The 20,528-nt window shown below is 35.2% G+C and overlaps 1 protein-coding gene across 1 annotated transcript in view; it reads right to left on the bottom strand.

Annotated features, from left to right (window-relative positions):
• ATRX (ATRX chromatin remodeler) overlaps positions 1-20,528 on the bottom strand; it is a gene marked incomplete at both ends in the record, with an annotated part of 226,447 nt that overhangs the window by 123,939 nt on the left and 81,980 nt on the right. Inside the window, 3 exons of the mRNA XM_079728059.1 lie at positions 5,624-5,717; positions 10,997-11,173; positions 11,627-11,760. Of these exons, the coding sequence (XP_079584185.1) occupies positions 5,624-5,717; positions 10,997-11,173; positions 11,627-11,760 (405 nt within the window). The remainder of the gene's footprint in view (positions 1-5,623; positions 5,718-10,996; positions 11,174-11,626; positions 11,761-20,528) is intronic.

Raw genomic sequence — 20,528 nt, forward strand, 5'->3', positions numbered from 1 at the left:
CACAGCTAAACACACCACTTGACATGGCCCTGCCCATCAGAGGGACAAGACCCAGCTCCACCCACCAGTGGGCAGGCACCAGTCCCTTCCAACAGGAAGCCTGCACAAGTCCCTGGATCAACCTCACCCACCAAAGAGCAGACACCAGAAGCAAGACAAACTACAATCTTGCAGTCTGCTGAACAGAGAACACAAACACAGATAGACAAAATGAGATGGCAGAGAAACATGTTCCAGATGAAGGAACAAGATAAAACCCCAGAAGAACAACTAAGTGAAGTGGAGATAGGCAATCTGCCTGAAAAATAATTCAGAGTTAATGATAGTAAGGATGATCCAAGATCTCAGAAAAAGAATGGAGGCACAGATTGAGAAGATACAAGAAATAAGTTTAACAAAAAGCTAGGAGATTTAAAGACCGAGCAAACAGAGATGAACAACACAATAAGTGAAATGAAAAATACACTAGAAGTAATCAATAGCAGAATAAGGACTTCCCTGGTGGTGCAATGGTTAAGAATCTGCCTGCCAATGCAGGGGACACGGGTTCAAGCCCTGGTCTGGGAAGATCCCACATGCCGCGGAGCAACTAAGCCCATGTGCCACAACTACTGAGCCTACACTCTAGAGCCCGCGAGCCACAGCTACTGAGCCCACACGCTGCAACTACTGAAGCCCACACACCTAGAGCCCGTGCTCCGCAATGAGAGAAGTCACTGCAATAAGAAGGCCAAGAACCACAACAAAGAGTAGCCCCCATTCACTGCAACTAGAGAAAGCCCGCATGCAGCAACGAAGACCCAACACAGCCAAAAATAAATAAATAAATATATATATTTTAAAAAATAGCAGAATACATAAGGCAGAAGAATGAATAAGTAAGCTGGAAGACAGCTTCCTGTAAATCACTGCTACAGAACAAAATGAAGAAAAAAGAGTGAAAAGAAAGGAGGACAGTCTCAGAGACCTCAGGGAAAACATTAAATGCACCAACTTTCAAATTATAGGGGGCCCAGAAGGAGAAGAGAGAGAAAGGGCCTGAGAAAATATTTGAAGAGATAAGAGCTGAAAATTCCCCTAATGTGGGAAAGGAAACACTCAAGTCCAGGAAGTGCAGAGAGTCCAACACAGGATAAACCCAAGGAGGAACATGCTGAGACACATATTAATCAAATTGACAAAACTTAAAGACAAAGAGAAAATATTAAAGGCAACAAGGGAAAAGCAACAAAAAACACACAAGGGAATCCCCATAATGTTATCAGCTGATTTTTCAGCAGTAATGCTGCAGGTCAGAAGGGAGTGGCATGATATATTTAAAGTAATGAAAGGGTAAAACCTACAACCAAGAATACTTTACCCAGCAAGGCTCTCATTCAGATTCAACAGAGAAATCAAAAGCTTTACACACAAGCAAAAGTTAAGGGAATTCAATACAACAAAACCCACCTTTATGGAAATGTGAATTGGTACAGCCACTATGGAGAACAGTATGGAGGTTCCTTAAAAAACTAAAAATAGAACTACCATATGACCCAGCAATCCCACTACTGGGCATATACCCTGAGAAAACCATAATTCAAAGAGAGTCATGTACCAAAATGTTCACTGCAGCTCGATTTACAATAGCCCGGAGATGGAAACAACCTAAGTGTCCATCATCGGATGAATGGATAAAGAAGATGGGGCACATATATACAATGGAATATTACTCAGCCATAAAAAGAAACGAAATTGAGCTATTTGTAATGAGGTGGATAGACCTAGAGTCTGTCATACAGAGTGAAGTAAGTCAGAAAGAGAAAGACAAATACCATATGCTAACACATATATATGGAATTTAAGAAAAAAAAATGTCATGAAGAACCTAGGGGTAAGACAGGGATAAAGACAAAGACCTACTAGAGAATGGACTTGAGGATATGGGGAGGGGGAAGGGTAAGCTGTGACAAAGCAAGAGAGAGGCATGAACATATATACACTACCAAACGTAATGTAGATAGCTAGTGGGAAGAAGCCACATAGCACAAGGAGATCACCTTGGTGCTTTGTGACCACCTGGAGGGGTGGGATAGGGAGGGTGGGAGGGAGGAAGATACAAGAGGTAAGAGATATGGGAACATATGTATATGTATAACTGATTCACTTTGTTATAAAGCAGAAACTAACACACCATTGTAAAGCAATTATACTCCAATAAACATGTTAAAAAAAAAAACGCCTTTATAACAAATGCTAAAGGAACTTTTCTAGGCAGAAAAGACCACAACTAGAAACAAGAAAATTATGAATGGAAGAGCTCACTGGTAAAGGCAAACATACAGTGAGGGTAGGAAGTCAACCACTCACAAATATGATGTCAAAATCAGCAATCGTGAGAAGAGTACAAATGCAGGATATTGGAAATGCTCTGGAAATTAAGAGACCAGCAACTTAAAACAATCTTGTATATATATGGACTGCTATATCAAAACCTCATGGTAACTGCAAATCAAAAATCTACAATAGATACACACAAAAAAAAGAAAAAGCAATCCAAACACAACACTAAAGAGTGTCATCAAATCACAAGAGACACTGATAAAAGAAATCAAAAATGACAAAAATAGATGGAAATATATACCATGTTCTTGGATTGGAAGAATCAATATTGTCAAAATGATTGTAGTACCCAAGGCAATCTACAGATTCAAGTCAATCCCTATCAAATTACCAATGTCATTTTTCACAGAACTAGAACAAAAAATTTTTTAAACTTGTATGGAGACACAAAAGACCCTGAATAGCCAAAGCAATCCTGAGAAAATAAAACGAAGCTGGAGGAATCAGGCTCTCTGACGTCAGACTATACTACAAATCTAGAGTAATCAAAACACCATGGTACTGGCACACAAACAGAAATATTGATCATTTGAACAGGACAGAAAGCCCAGAAATAAACCCATGCACCTATGGTCAATTAATCTACAACAAAGGAGGCAAAAATATACAATGGAGAAAAGACCATCTCTTCAATAAGTGGTGCTGGGAAAACCGGACAGTTACATGTAAAAGAATGAAATTACAACATTCTATAACACCGTACACAAAAATAAGCTCAAAATGGATTAAATACCTAAATGTAAGATCAGATACTATAAAACACTTAGAGAAAAACATAGGCAGAACACTCTTCAACATAACTTGCAGCAATATCTTTTCAGATTCACCTCCTAGAATAATGAAAATAAAACCAAAATAAACAAATGGGATCTAAGTAAACCTAAAAGCTTTTGCATAGTGAAGGAAACCACAAACAAAAGGAGAAGATAACCCCCAGAATGAGAGAAAATATTTGCAAACAATGTGACCGACAAGGAATTAAACTCCAAAATATACAAATAGCTCATGCAGCTCAATAAAAACACCAAAAAATCCCAATCAAAAATATGGGCAGAAGATCTAAATAGACATTTTTCCAAAGAAGACATACAGATGTCCAGAAAGCACATGAAAAGATGCTCATCATCGCTAATTAGAGAAATGCAAATCAAAACTACAATGAGGTACCACCTCACACCATTCAGAATGGCCATCATTAAAAAGTTCACAAATAATAAATGCTGGAGTGGGTGTGCAGAAAAGGGAACCCTCTTACACTGTTGGTGGGAATGTAAATTGGTGCAGCCACTGTGGAAAACAGTACGGAGTGTCCTCAAAAAACTAAAATTCGAGTTACCATATGATCTAGCAATTCCATTCCTGGGCATATACCCAGACAAAACTATAATTCGAAACAATACATGCACCCCTATGTTCCTAGCAGCACTTTTTACCATAGCCAAGACATGGAAACAACCTAAAATGTCCATCTACAGATGAATGGATAAAGATGTGGTGTGTGTGTACACACACACACACACACACACACAGAGACACACAGAGACACACACAGACACACAGTGGAATATTACTCAGTCATCAAAAAAGTGAAATAATGCCATTTGCAGCAACTTGGATGGACCTAGAGATTACCATACTAAGCAAAGTAAGTCAGAAAGAGAAAGACAAATACCATATGATATCCCTTATATGTGGAATCTAGAATAGGACACAAATGAACATATCTATGAAACAGAAACAGACTCAGAGACGTAGAGAACAGATTTGTGGCTGCCAAGGGGGAGTGAGGGGGTGAAGGAGGGAAGGACTGGGAGTTTGCGATTAGCAGACACAAACTATTATATATAGGATGGATAAACAACAAGGTCCTACTTGAACTATATTCAAGTTCCACAGGGAACTATATTCAATATCCTGTGATAAACCATAATGGAAAATAATACAAAAAAGAATATAAATATGGATAACTGAATTACTTTGCTATATAGCAGAAATTAACACAACATTGTAAATCAACTATACTTCAATAAAGTATTTTTTTAAAAAGGAATAAAGTACTGAAACAAGCTACAGCCCTGGATAAACACTGAAAACATTATGCTAACTGAGAAAATCCATTCATAAAAAAGACGCATATTTACGAATCTATTCATATGAAATGTTCAGAATAAGTAAATCCATACACAAATAGATTAGTTTTTGCCAGGGGATGAGAAGCAGGAAAAATGGGAAATGACAGCTAAGGGGTACAGGATTTCTTTCTGGGATGATGGAAATGTTCTGAAATTAGATAGTGGTAGTACATGCACAACTTTGTGAATATTCTAAAAATCCCTGTATTCTACTCTTTAAAATAGTGAATTTTGTGTTATGTGAATTCCATCTCAGTGCTTTAAAATTCTCATTGTATCCTATTGTTATTTTATATTTCCCTGAAGTACAGTATTTTACTATACTCCAGGCACAACCTGGTATTAATCTAAAGCAACCTCAAATGTTTTAAAATTTACAAGTGCAAACAGCTATGTAGATATACATATACACACTCACACAAACACAAATTGATAAGTTGATAGAAGTATCATATTATTCTGGAGGAAATAAAAAATTTCTTAGAACAGTTATTATTATCTAAAATACTATGCTAAGAAGGAAGCATAATTTTAAATAACTTGTAATCTAGATCAGTAGCTATGTATATTGAGAGAACAAACACATCTTAATTACTATAATACTAGTAGTACTACAAAGAGCAATAATTAGCATTCATGGAACACTTACTAATTACCAAATAGGCACTATTATAAGTCCTTTACATGCACCATCTCATTTAATGCCCACAATAATCAATAAGGTAAATAATAATGTAATCCCCCATTTTACAGATCAGCAAACTGAAGCACAGAGTATTCATACAAACAGGAAGTAGTAAAGCCAGGAGTTAGAGTGCAGTAGCTTGTCTACGGAGCCTCTTACCTACTACAACTTCTCACCACAACAACGAAAAGTTACAGTTAAGAGTGTTTTTGCACACTGAAAGTCCACCTAATTTAGCACATACAATTCAAGTATATATAGTATGTTTATACATACTATTTTTAAATTAATAATTTTAATAATTAGTTTCAAATCAAAATGTTAAATATCTTACTTTATTAGTAACAACAAACTTTCTACAAATAATTTGAAGCATGGTTATTCAGATTAATTCCTAAAATTTTAGAAAATACTATATATTTACCGTGTTCTCGGCCGTTGTTCATCTTCAGATTCACTAACTTCTTCACTAACTCCTGATTCCTGAAAATCAGAATCTTCAGAATCTTCACTGCTCACTTGAATAAAAATATATATTAAAAGTTATTAAATACTTCCCAATAGAAATGCAATTTGTCAATAACTTCACATTAAAACTTAGAGTATTATGAGAATAATATCTGTAGTACATATTATGTCATATAGATTAGACCAGTTAATGACACAAATGGTATTTATAAAAAATTCAAGTGAAATCCAACTATGGTTATAAAATTATGATTCTACATTATAATATATGTATTAATTGTATATGAATTGACAAAATGAGAAATTGCCTGTCAATAAAAGAATTCTGGTTATTTAAAACAAGCAAAGTAGGCTGGCCAAGGTGGAATAAGGGTGATTACAGACCCTCTGCCATATGACAACTAAAAACTACAGACAGAATACATAAAATAACAACCTAAGAACTGTGAAAAGGAAACAAGAGCAGGCAGACTAGGGACTGAAATCAAAACCTGAATAATGATCCCCATGAAATTGTGGAGGGATGTGAATGTCATGTGTTTTATTTTTTCCTCCTTTCTTTCCTGGTTTTGACAGGAAGGCTGGCTGAATTCCAAAACTATGCAGAGGGTGCTGACAGCAAAACTCTGGGAGGACTGCATTTCTAGCCACAGCACTGGGAAAAGGAGCAGAGCTCTGCATATCACAAGAATATAAGGTGAATCCCCAATTTTATTTTTTCTCTCCAAAATTTTATTTTTCTGTACCAAAACTGCCACTAAGACACAGGCATCTGAAACCCCAGGAGAATACCCATATCTTTCTGGCCAGAGGAAGCCAGGCAGGGAAAATATAAGATGAGCCTGGACTATCTTGTGGTGCCAGAAAGTAAAGCAGTGCTCAAAAAATGATGGGGATATATTCAAAGGACACAGGATCCAACTTGAGAAGCTCCCAATAAGCAAAGCTGCAACAATCTGAGCAACAAAATGAACAAATGGATTATAACTCATAGAATAAAATAAATATCTATCTATAAGTCCATATTAATATAAGCAATGCAATAAATAAATAAACAGGGGGAAACAACTCTTCCTAGAAGTAATGAAAGAAACTGAAAATCACCACTTAAACATACATCACAGTAAAAACTGCTCAGGCAGTTAGATGCTAAAATTAGTGGGCATAAGTATGATGAGAAACAGGATATTTGCATTGTGTCAAAGTATCTTCCCACAAGATATTAAATATGAACAGAAAAATAGTTTTTTTTTACAGTGGAAAAATCCAGCAGACACCAACTTAAGCAACTTAAATCAGGTTAGCTTTACCAGTAATAAGACATATTGTCATTATACACCCTTGGTACGATACACTGAGAAAGATTCAATATCACTTTTGTAGTACTGTTGTCAAAATGCCTAATAACCTAAATCTAACCATGAGAAAACACTAGACAAATACATATAGATGGACAGTCTAGAAAATAATTGATAATAGACTTCAAAAGCGTCAAGGTCATGAAAGACAAGACAAAAGAACTGTCACAGATTGGAGTAGATTAAGGAGACAACTGAATGCAATGTGGGATCCTAGAATGGATTCCGAAGTGGTAAAAGAACATCAGTGGGAAAACTAATGATAACCAAATAAAATCTATAGTTTACATCAGAGGTCAGAGGTCTGACGGTAAGTATTTTCAACTTTGTAGGCTATATGGTCTCTGCTGCAACCACTCATCTCTACTCAACTCTGCCATTGTAAACACATGAAAGCAGTAACTGAATAAGTATAACAGTGCCCCAATAAACCTTTACTTATAAAAAAAAAAGGCAGAAGGTCAGATTTAGCCTACAGGTGTAGTCTGTCAAACCCTGGTTGAACTAATAGTATTGCATCAATGTTAATTTCCTGGTTTTGATTATTGTGCTGTAATAAGTATAAGGTATTAAATTAGGGAAGCTGGGTGAAGGGTATATAGGAACTCCACACTATTTTTCTGACATTTCTATAAATCTAAAATTATTTCAAAATAAAATATTCTTAGAATATCATGAGCTGACCTCAGAATCAAAGGTCTATTCTATCTAAAAAAAACATAGGCAAGCATAAATAATATAAAGATTTGCTATGGGAGAAGAGGGGAATGAGGAATTATTGTTTAGTGAGTTTCAGCTTGGGATGATGAAAGAATTCTGGAGACAGATAGTGTTAATGGTTGCACAACAACGTGAATATATTAATGCCACTGAACTTCAAAAACTTAAAAATGGTTAAAATTTTATGTTATGTATATTTTACCAGAATAAAAAAAAAATAGTAAAAAAGAACTGCTAAGCAACTGGGAATTTGGGAGAACACAGGTGTCCACATGCACGCACAAACTTATCCTGTAATTAAATACAATTTTAAGTCTAGTATTCATTTTTCATCAAACATTTTATTTTGAAAATTTTCAAACCCACCAAAAGTTTTAAAGAATTTTTGAATGTATCCCTTCTCCTAAATTCACTTACTGCTAAGTTTAGCACATTTGCTTTATCTCTCCCTAAACATATACACACCCTTTTTTGCACTGAACCATTTGAAATTAAGTGCTGATATCATGACAGTTAACCCTTAAGCATAAGGACACTGTCCTACATAACTAAGTACCATTCATTATAATGCATGAGAAAAATAACAGCAATTTTAATATCATCTACTATAAAGGCAATCAATAACTACACTTTTGAAATTATCACCAAAATAACTTTTATAACTTTTTTCAAATTTAGGTGAAAATTGAAATCCACATACTACACTTGATTTAATATTATAATTCAGCTATTAGCTTTTGATTTCTCCCCATTACCCAACATTAAGTTTCCAGACAATACAGGGACACCAGAGTTTGCAAAACTTGGAAAATCATGCAACTCCAAATGTAGTATCAATCACTATGATCATAACCTACATTAGAAAAATTAATATGATGGGATTTTAGTTTACTCCCTTCTACACAAATGAACCAAAAAAAAAAAAAAAACAGCTGGATAATAAGTTACCCACAGAAGAGGACAATGGAAACACAGGTCACAGAAAACTTGGGTTTCAATAAAGCATTTCAAATGTATTTAGTCCACTAAAGGACTCTATATTCCTGAGCTAAGCCTCAGAGGCAAAATCAGTATTTCTCCTTTTGTTGAAGATGCACAAGAAATCATGTTGTTATGTAACATGCTAAATCACTCAGTTCCTTTATAGAAGCTGAAAGACCGGCTTGTACTCAGGCTGCAAAGAAATTTATGAGAATAGCATTCACAAAATGAGGTACTATTATTTATTTGTTTACATGAAAATATCCATGAAATATTAAGTATATGTGTGGGTGGGGGGGTACCTTCCTCCTCTTCTTTAATGGATAGCTGCTGCTCTTTAGCCCTTTAAATGTTCGGGATTCCAAGATTCTTTCCTTAGCCCTCTATTTGTACAACATTACAGCTCCACTGGGTAATCTCACTATTACACATATACCAGAACAACCACACTTGACATTAACTATGGCAATATCCTTCAAATGGATTCAAAGCCTTCAGTCTCACAGAATAACAGGCAACTAATCTGAACGTATTACAACCTTGGTTGAAATCTTTCAATGGAAAAAATGAGTCGTTGTGCTGGAGTTTTGATTCTTGAGTGCTAGTAACGAATGTCCTGTGTCTTGAGGTGCCATACATGTTCCTCAAGCTATCCACTTATGAAATGCACACTTTTCTGTATATATACCTTAAATAAAAAGTTTTTTAAAAAGTGGTGGCACTCCTCTGTGACTACACTAAAAACAAATTGTACACTGTAAACTGGTAAACTATATGGTTTGTGAATTATGTCTCAATATAGCTATGATATAAAAATAATTTTTAAAATTAAAAAAAAAATTTAAACCTTTCAATGGCTCTCCATCCTATAGAGCCTACTATACTTCTCAGACACTTCCAAAAATGCTTTCTTATTCCTAGTGGCAAAGAAGAGTTAATCTGCCCGACAGGAATTGGGTAGTAAAGTCTTCAGAATCTGCCCCAAAGAAGAAAAAACTTTCTTTAAACTTCTTGTTAGCCGAAATTCTCAGGAAAATTTCACATTTAATTGCTCAATATATGTGATTACTTAATGTAAGAATGCTCTCCGCCAACTCTCAAGTAAAATGAACACACCAAAGAGATGTACCATGTTTACTCTATAGCCTGATATACCCATGAGTCCACTGCCAAGTACTTCAGTTTGAGAAACACAGGCTTACAAAGGTCTCTAGTATCTGGTCTCTGTCTTATTGGACCAGCCTAATTTCCTGCTGTTCCTTTCCCTACTCCCTCCTATACTCCAGCTATACCACATTAATTGCATCTCCTCCACCATGTGCTAAACAATTTGCAGAGGCTTTTAAAATTTTTTCCCTGCTTGTATTATAAATCTTCACAACACATCTACCTGCTCCCCATTTAGAACTCGATCTGCTGGGTGAGACTCTTCATCTTTGTGAAGTCTTCTCTGGTGATAACCCCTAGCCCCCAAGAAGCTAAAGAAATCCTCTCAGTGCCACACTTTACAATACCTCTGTTATACAAGACAACCCTCATGATACTATAATTTCTTATAATATTAATGTCAATAATTCTTATTAAACCAATGACTGCCAAACCTGGTATATATCAAAATCGTATCAGAGATGCTCTTAAAACATGGATACACAGGTCCCACCACCACCAATTATGCTGTAATTGGCTTGGGGTGGAGCCCTGCCATAGGAATATTTTTAAATCCAAGTTATCTGCATGTGTAGTCAGGTTGAAAACCATCACATAAGACAATGATTTCCTTATTCATTTGTATCCTCGATGTTTACCATGACGCTGGAAACATGTAAGTAACTCAATGCAGAAGGTCTCAGACTTTTAATGTAATAAAAATTTAATCTGGCTAAAGTTTTACATATAAGCTTGCATAAATCTATCCAAATTAATTGTATGTTCTATCTTTCCTCATTATTTCTTCCTGCACTTACAGGCAGTCTTATATTTTCTACATAACTTTAATGCATATTTTATTTATTGTCATTTTTCTTTGTCTTTATAATCTAAATGTATATGACTACTAAAGGTCAAAAATAGTCTTTGTGTCATCTCTCAAGTTTCTGGGTTATCTTCCCACTCTAAATTCTTTACTTCACTCTCAGAAGAGTTGTTGTCAGTGTGCTGATACTCACCTAATATAGGTGGTCAATTGTTGGAGCCAATATACTTAAATTTCACAACTATACTTAGTTTATAAAACCAGTATGTTCCTTGCTATCAGAATTAAAATGTCTTACCCTTCCTTCTATTTCTGCCTTTGGCTTCTTTGTGCTCTTTAGGCTTCGTCTTTTTTTCTTCTCCAGATTCTCCATCACTCACAGTCAGCTTGTGCCTCAAAAGCCTATGTCTGTATCTCGGCTTCTTAGATTCTTCAGAATCTGAATCTGATTCAGAATTGACTTGATTTTTTGCTTCTAAATGGAGAAAACAAATCAGTAAAACGTTCAGCCTTTTTTCCTTTAAAATGTTGTAAAACTATATATTTTGTTTGTTGACAACTACCATGATTTATGGAACTGATCAGAGCTGTGTACTTATCTGGGTTGCATTGGTGATAACAGGCTATCTCATACATCAACCTTGATCTATTACTATTATTAAATATTGATTAAATATCACCAGTATACATTTATAGATTTTTTAAAGGTAAAAAATATTTTCCTTTAAAAATCATCTGTTTATTGGCAGTAACTGACAAAACTTGCACAATTATTACCAGATATTCAAACGGAGTAAAGGTAGTAAAGTTTTCAACATTTTAATAAACTTCAAATGCATGTGTTAAGAGATTTCATGGTCAGACAGTCTTCAAAGCCTGAATTGGTCAAATAATTATGACATCCTATACTTCTCTTCGGGGAGCTCACCCTCATCTCCAGGATTTTCTTCATTGTGTTTTCCAGTTCTTTTTTTCCCTTCTTCTGATTCATCATCTGAAGATCCATCCTCATCGGAGGAAAGATTGGCTTTAATTTCTTCTAAAAGCATCTTCTTGGCAATTCTTGAGTAAAAAGACAATAAAAACTATATATTTGGTGGTGAAGTGTAACAAATTAAAAACAAAAAGAATTATGTGTATCAAAATAGAAATAAATGTGTCAATAGATTTTTTATTATAAAGAAAAGTCTATCAAAACCATATTTTAACCTAAACTACCAACCAAAATTTTTGAAAATGCTCTTAGCACTGATTTTCTCCCAGTTCTATACAATTCTGAAATATAGTGAAAAATCTCAGGGACATTTCTACTAACTATTTTGACCAATTCTAACTTCATGCTGGATAACTTTCCAATCCTACACTTGCTCTGCTGCCACCATCCAACAACTACAATATCAAGACAGGCCCACAAAGGTAAATCAATTCATTCAGACAAATGGCATTCCAACACTGAACTCCACATGAGAAGATTTATTCAACAGCAAAACATATTCTTAGAAAATCAGTGTGTAATAAACCACTTTATTGTGAAACAGTACCTCAAACTAGTGGATCATATTTTGGCCCTTAAATTTCAATTTGCTTCATAAATACTTCTAACCAAAGGAAAGAATACAACACATAAGTAGTGAAGCAATCAAAAATCCCTAATAATATTCAAACTAGGGCAGAGAAGGGGCAAGAGTGCTATTAACCACATACATAGTTAAAAGAACAAAAATTACCATCAATGAGTTTCCACTTTCCAAAGAAGTAGATAGTGCATTAGCCTCAAACATATCAAAAATTTTCAAGATGCTCCTCAAAGACCAATTTGCTAATGAAAAAATCAACTGCTAAAAGCATGAGAAAATAATTCTTTAATACCATCTTATGTTAAAATAAAATATATTCCTAAAAAATCTCCATGTTTGCACTAAAGGAAGACATCTGAAAGTGTAAGATAAAAGCAGTTTTTGTGCAAGACGAGGTGTTTTGCACCTTTTGATATAAATTCATAAATCACAGTAACAAAGGAATACCTTACAGAAAGGCTCAAAAGTTGACATGGTTCTTGGTTTTCCATGAACTAACTTCTATGTGGATAAACATCTACTCTGCAGTCAAGAATGACTCTAGCTCAGTCAAAAACTTGCAGCTGGAATTACGGAACCTTTGTTATTTTTGGATTTGAAACTCCTCTTTTTATTTCTTAACATGCACTCACATTTAAATCAAGAATACATTCAATGGTAGGAGATGTTAATGCATGTTAATGCCTTAACTTTATTTGATACATTGTTCTTTGCTATTTATACTCAAAGATATATAACAAAGACACCTAAACAGACTGAAGCAAACAAAATAGCTAATCACTTCCATAAATGCTTATTATATGCCCTTTGGTACTTCCCCCCTAAACAGATAGATAAGGAATATTTAGACAACGTAGAGAGTTACCAATTGCAAGAGGAAACCACAGATGAGTTAGCTTTTCTGAGGGTTTCCAACTTGATTTGCTAAAGTTAGGTCACTCCAATTTAAATCCTACTGGAGTTGGGGACTTCCCTTGTGTTCCAGTGGTTGGGACTTCGCCTTCCAATGCAGGGGGTGCGGGTTCAATCCCTGGTTGGGGAGCTAAGATCCCACATGCCTCACGGCCAAAAAAACCAAAACATAAAACAGAAGCAATAATGTAACAAATTCAATAAAAGACTTTAATAATGGTCCACATCAAAAAAAAATTAAAAATTAAAAGAAAACCCTACTCGAGTTGAGCAATAAAGTCTTCGTTGCTCTTAAACTTCTACATCAGTGGTTTGCTGACTTCGGTTGCACACGGTAAACATTTTAAAAATGGGGACTAATATAGTGTTGCCAACTTTTCATTTTGTCAAGAAAAAAATTTAAACCCAAATATCATTTACTTTTATCATTTTATAAAATAAAAAAATAAACAAACACACCCTCCACAAATTAGGAAACAGTTTCAAAATAAAGGGTGGTTCTTTAAATTTCTTAAAAGCATCTTTCTGGAAAAACTCTAAAATCATCTTTCATACACAGCACATTATCATTTCCCACGAACAAGGAAGAACTTTCTCAAGCCAGTTTGAGTAAAACCACTGTTTTGGAATGAATAAATGTGTGTGTGTGCTCGAGTGTGCATATAATGTGAAGCACTGGATAATAGGTTACAAACAGAAAAACATAGTTTACTTGCAGTTACAAGATCTTATATACCCATTTGGGTGGTACAATAATAGCCAACAAAAATACAATTATTAATTTAGTTACTCTAAAGTTTAGTTCAATCACCTGATTTCAGTTTGTATTTACACGTTCAAAAAATGTCTTAAATTCCGTATAATCTGTAAAGACTTGGTTGTTAACTTTAACAAACCACATAACATTTCTTCTTTCAAACTATAGACTCCTAATACGTCTACTAAACGGAAAGTCAAAATATGTAAACCTACAAATACTAACGTTCTAGACTGTCATGAAGAAGAACTATGAAATATATAAAACAATAAGATTCTATACCAACTAAAAAAAATCACGTAAGTCATGGAAAATAAAATGAGATCCACATAATGAAGAATTAATTGATTTATCAACAACCTTCAGTAAGACCATAATATATAGAACAATCACAGATACTTTAGAAGCAAAAAAATTTACAGACTTCAGAGAATGCTCATTTTTCTCCAAACTGACAGTTATAGAGTGATAGAGACTCCCTAAGCTTTACCTCACTAAGATGTTTTAAATTTGCCCTCTAACACCTTTTGAGCAAAGGAAAGCCTAATGTATAGCCATATACATTAAGCCCTAAAACGAATAATAAAGTTGGGCTTCCCTGGTGGCGCAGTGGTTGAGAGTCCACCTGCCTATGGAGGGGACATGGGTTCGTGCCCTGGTCCGGGAGGATCCCACATGCCGCGGAGCGGCTAGGCCCCGTGAGCCATAGCCGCTGAGCCTGCGTGTCCGGAGCCTGTGCTCCGCAATGGGAGAGGCCACAAGTGAGAGGCCCGCGTACCACAAAAAAAAAAAAAGAATAATAAAGTTAAATTATTTTGCATAAATTATGGCTGATGGCTCATGTCCAATATGTCAAAGACCTACTGTATCATACACCTAGCCTATCGCATAGCCGACACCTCAAAGTTAGAACTTAATTTGAAGGACCTAAGTAAGGGCTGAGGCTGACCTTCAACCTGAGTATTCAGCAAACATGTTGAGGTGAGATGTGTCCCATCTACAAAGCCTGCTGTGAGATGCTTTAAGGGAAACTCCACTACCTTAACTCTTGAGTCACAGGCCACAGAGACTTCAAGGACATCATCACTTGAGAACCAGCTGAGGCTGGCAAAGCATCATTTTGGAGGCCTCGGCTGGACCCGTGCTGGTATGCATGTGATGGATGTATAGTCATGATCCCTAGTTGATTCTGTTTGCTCGGAAGTTTCCTTTCTTGAGGCTTTCCAGGACGTTTCTGAGAAAATCATCCAGGCAACAAGGCACTGCCCCTGGAATCTCAATGCTCAACATTACATCTTGGGGCAGGTGTAGCATCCAAAGCAGTCATGACTCTATCAGAAGCATTAGAGGCACAGGCTGTGCCACTCTTGTGGCAGAAAACCTGGGCAGAGCCGGAAGTAATGGAGCCACTCCTCCATTTTCCTGAAAGGGAGGGAAGGGAGAGGGGAAGAAAGCAAAACAATATGGGAGGGAGGGTAAAAACCCACAAACAAACAGTGATCGGAACTGGTGCATGAAAGAATAAATAAAAGAACTGCAAAACTCGAACAAGCTAAGTCTTCTAAATCACATAATGAATACCAAGATAAGATAATGCCTTATTACACCTTCCACCTTCATCTACTAAAATAAAGTAAAACTAAAATAAGGAATGAGCCCAACAATGCAAAGACAAACAAGCAATCAGAGAGAGAGAGAGAGAGAGAGAGAGAGAGAGAGACCCAAGAAAGCCTTTAGTAATTCTGATCCTGTCTAGAAAGGAAATCAGTAATGCCTCTTGTTTAAGCACTCAAACAGGAAAAGAAAGTAAACTGCCTCTTGCTGGTAGGTAAATCAAAAATTCAAAACATGAGTTTCTAAGAAAGGAGTGATCAAGAGAAAGATATCTTGCACCAGGGAATTGTAGAGAAACAGCCATTACAAAAGCAACACAAAATGTTAGAGCTAGAAGAAGGGACCTTAGGGTCCAATTCTGTCATTTTACAGATGAGGAAACAGGCTTAGAGAGGGGAAATAACTTGGCCAAAGAAACAAAGCTAGTTAGTGGCAAAGCCAGGAGTAGTACCTAAGATCCTGAATCCCAATCTGCTACTAATTTTACTATGCCAGTGCTATATTCTCTACTCATTCACTACTACTGTGCTAATGACTGCTTGGGGCAATACACTAAGGTCACATTCTTAAAGTTATCTGTATTTCACTGATTTAGAAATGAAAGAATTCAAGTTTTGATTAAAAAACATTTTTTTGAAAGAGTTCTAAACATCTTTCGTCCAGTATGCACCATCTCTAAAATGTACTGACAGGTCATCTTGAATACATCCTACAATCTACTGCTTTATCTTCTAAGAGGTTCTGAAAACAGGCCTGAAGAAAATTGCTAAATGGAAAATACATTTTTAGAAGGCCAAAATACTGTGCATCCATACACAAAGGTGACAAAATTTTAAATTGTTTTTTTACATTCTGTGCACAATATCACAATAGTTAAAACAGAGAATTCTGAATAAGATTATAAGTTTTGAGATAAAAAAAACTGCCTAAGTAAATGTAGTACTAAAACATCATACCATATATAAAAGGTTGATATGTAAAACAATTCAAATGACTACAGTCCAAAAATGTTGAATATTTTTTGTGAGGAACACACATTCTTCTAGTAGGGAGGGAGGCTTTGTTTTAACAAATGCTACGTACTTCAGGTTGAGAATAAAAAATAAAACATTTCGGGGACTTCCCTGGTGGTCCAGTGGTTAAGACTCTGCACTCCCAATGCAGGGGGCACGGGTTCAATCCCTGGTCAGGGAACTAAGATCCCACACGCCGCACAGCACGGCAAAAAAAAAAAAACCAACAGAATTACAATGGAATTCCTCATCTTCAAAATCTGTATTAGTGTTTTTTTTAACTCCTTGGTTCAAAATTCGTATCTTCTTTTTTTTGACGGCGCCACTCAGCTTGCGGGATCAAACCTGGGCCTCCTGCAGCGTTAAAAGCACGAAGTCCTAACCACTGGACCGCCAGGGAATTCCCCAAAATTAGTATCTTGATCTAAACATTTCTATGAAAAACTACAACCAAGGCATAATGATCTGCACCTAAAGACAGTGTTATTCATGAGATAATGATGAAGTCCCTAAATAACCAAAAAGCTGAACAACAGTATGAAACTATTTTTTAAGTCACATGTTCTACAATGTTTGCAGTTAATGAAAAACATCACTGTTTTCTTAAAATCAATATCAAATAACTTTTTTAAAAAAGTCTTAGGAGTAGGAAAATAAAGCTGTATGAAATTAAGAACCCACAGTTTATTAACAATTTATACATGGGCTCAAATTACAAAATGTGTATTCCCTGATTTTATGTAAAAATCTAAGCCAGCTTTAGAGGACATTTTAACAAGAAAAAATTTATTAACGTTGATATAAATTTAGAAAATTTGATCATACTAAAGATCATACTAAATAGTTCAATATTTTTATAACTGAAAAGTAAAAACAAAGACTTATGTGTCTCAATTTTATTTTTAAAATTCAAAGTAAAAGGGCTTCCCTGGTGGCGCAGTGGTTGAGAGTCCGCCTGCCGATGCAGGGGACACGGGTTTGTGCCCCGGTCCGGGTAGATCCCACATGCTGCGGAGCGGCTGGGCCCGTGAGCCATGGCTGCTGAGCCTGCGCATCCGGAGCCTGTGCTCCACGACGGGAGAGGCCACAACAGTGAGAGGCCCGCGTACCGCAAAAAAAAAAAAAAAATTCAAAGTAAAAGACAAAGACAGAAAAATGAACCCTTTTTGCTAACACTAGAAAAATCCAAACTCTCCTTTTGGGGGGGGTGCTTTTTCTCATTATCTAAAAGTCCCATTACAATATCACCAAAGAATAGAGAACAGGAATGGAAGGCTGAACATAATATTTATATCTTAAGCAGAGAGATCACCACTAATGACCATATTTCTTTCCTTGCTGGGAATTCTAGCATAAAAAAGAGAGCTGGTGGCAACTGTAACCAGTTTAAATATCTACAAATAGATCCTATCCAGTGGCTAGACACCTGTATTATACTTGACTTACAATACTTACCTGCATTATAAAGACAACGTAAATTTGAAAAAGAATTACCTTAAAATTGCCAGACATTTAAAACCCTTACTCAAACATGAAACAAGTAAAATACTCATTTAAAATGCTACCTTTGTTTTTCAAGCCCAATAAAGGAGAACTAAAGCAATTTTGCTAACCAAATAGGACCACCATGAAAAAAATTCACAGAAAAAAATTATTCCAGATTCAGCAAATTTGTATAGACAACAGATAAAGACACGTATAGAAGATGAACATTTGGAAAAGTGTTTAAAATAGAAACCAAAGTCATATGTCAAAGGAACGTGAGATATACTCATGCCATTAATCTTTGCTGAAATCAGGTAAACAATTATCAAATATCTTTATTAGCATGAACAATATCCAGGAATCATTAATCACTTCCAAAAATATGCTGGATTAACAGCACAGAGCCTGCATCAAAAGAATACCTACACTGAGCTAGTAGGGGAAAAAAATAATCATTTGCATGTTTTCCAGTCTGAAAAGCAAAGTATTACCAAATGATAAAATACTTGGAAAATTTGAAGGCTACAGTGTAGTCCCACAATAATTAAGCAGAACTTCTGTTAACAATGGGTAATTTCTTCAAGCAATTTCCAAATCAAATTTTGCTTCAATGAAAAAAAATTATTTAGCCCCACTGAGAGAGAAATTATGAGAAAAATTATGCAGTATTAGTAGACCCAACTAAGCATTTTTCAACTATAAAGTAAATGTATGTGTGTGGCAGGAGAAGGTATCCATATAAAAACCTCAGCTTTTAAACAAAATTGGGATTAAAAAAAAAGAATGCTGATTTAGAAAAAAATGTAGCAAACTAGTTTTTTCCTCTTAAAAGCTCAGTTTTAAATATTTTCCACGCCCTGTAAAAAATACAAATAAAGAATATTCTGAAAATAATTATTTTCTGGGAGGAATGGTTTCTTCAGTGACTGTTTCAGTATGCAACCCCTAAAGAAAAGCCTGGTTTAATAATCCTCAACACTATCACTGTTGAACTTGAATACAGTACCATCTTATGACTGAGGCTAATTCACAGTGCAGGTATTAAAATATAGGACATTAAATATCCTTTCAGGGCTTCCCTGGTGGTGCAGTGGTTGAGAGTCTGCCTGCCCATGCAGGGGCCACGGGTTCATGCCCTGGTCCGGGAAGATCCCACATGCCACGGAGCGGCTGGGCCCGTGAGCCATGGCCGCTGAGCCTGCGCGTCCGGAGCCTGTGCTCCGCAACCGGAGAGGCCACAACAGTGAGAGGCCCATGTACCGCAAAAAAAAAAAAAAAAATATATATATATATATATATATAGATATATCTATATCTATATATCTATATATCTATCTCCTTTCAATGAAAGAACCAATTTAAAACATAACTAACAGGTATTTGAAAGGCAACATTAACATAATGGCACATTCAAATAAATGACTTTAAAATTACGTGTATAATTTAAACAACCTGACAAACTGTTTGATATTATTATTCTCCCTTTCAAAAAGTACATAAAGTCTAAGCTATGAAATTTGAAGTAAATTCTCAGTTATACAAAACTGAAAGTATAAAGTTAGTCCACTATTTATTTTTTTCTAAAAAGCTCAGTCAAAAAATCATAAAAGTTAACCTGTTATTCAACCTATAATTTTTGTCATTGTTTATTAAATAAATGCAATTAAATAGAAATTACAAGTTAGACCACTCTATCTCACAACAGCATACATTTACTTTCAAATATGAATGATACTACATAATAGTACACTAAAATAACAGAAACTTATTTATTCACACGTACTAAAATATTCAGGACATGACTAAGTTCTTTAAATGACCTCAAAAGCTATTATAACTTTAAAACAGAAAAGATAAATAATGGTGAAATCTATTGTAAAACTTTCACACACATATATAAGTAAATATGTCATATATAAGTACATATGTTTTGGGAATTATTACTTCCTCAATTTTAGAAATATCAAAACTTATTTGGCTACAAACTAGCCTACATATCTTGGTTCTATCAAATTCTTTCAACTCTCATGAAAAGATGGATTATAATTAAAATTAAATGCTTGAACAAGAAAAAAGTTTTACAGAAATTTATTGCATCCAAATAGTTAACCATTTGCATTAATACACTATTTACCTCTCCATAAACATTAACACTGAAAATGTATTACAACACTGCTATAAAGGCAAAGCATATGAAATTTATACACAATTTATACACAATTACACAATTGTGTACAAATTTATACACAATTACAATATGCTGTCTACCAAAATACATCCTACTCAAAAACGTGAAAGGTAAAAATAATTCCAAGACTTTATCATGATCTGAAAACAAATTTTTAAAAGTTGCTTAGTGCATATTCAAATATGCTCAAGTACACTGTCTATACCAAAATAATTCAAGAAGGTATTTGTATCCCCATCATTAGATAACCCATGGGTATTAGATACCTCATTGGTATATTGGAT

Source organism: Hyperoodon ampullatus (assembly GCF_949752795.1).
Source record: "Hyperoodon ampullatus genome assembly, chromosome: X".
In the NCBI taxonomy this organism is placed as follows: Eukaryota; Metazoa; Chordata; class Mammalia; order Artiodactyla; family Ziphiidae; genus Hyperoodon; species Hyperoodon ampullatus.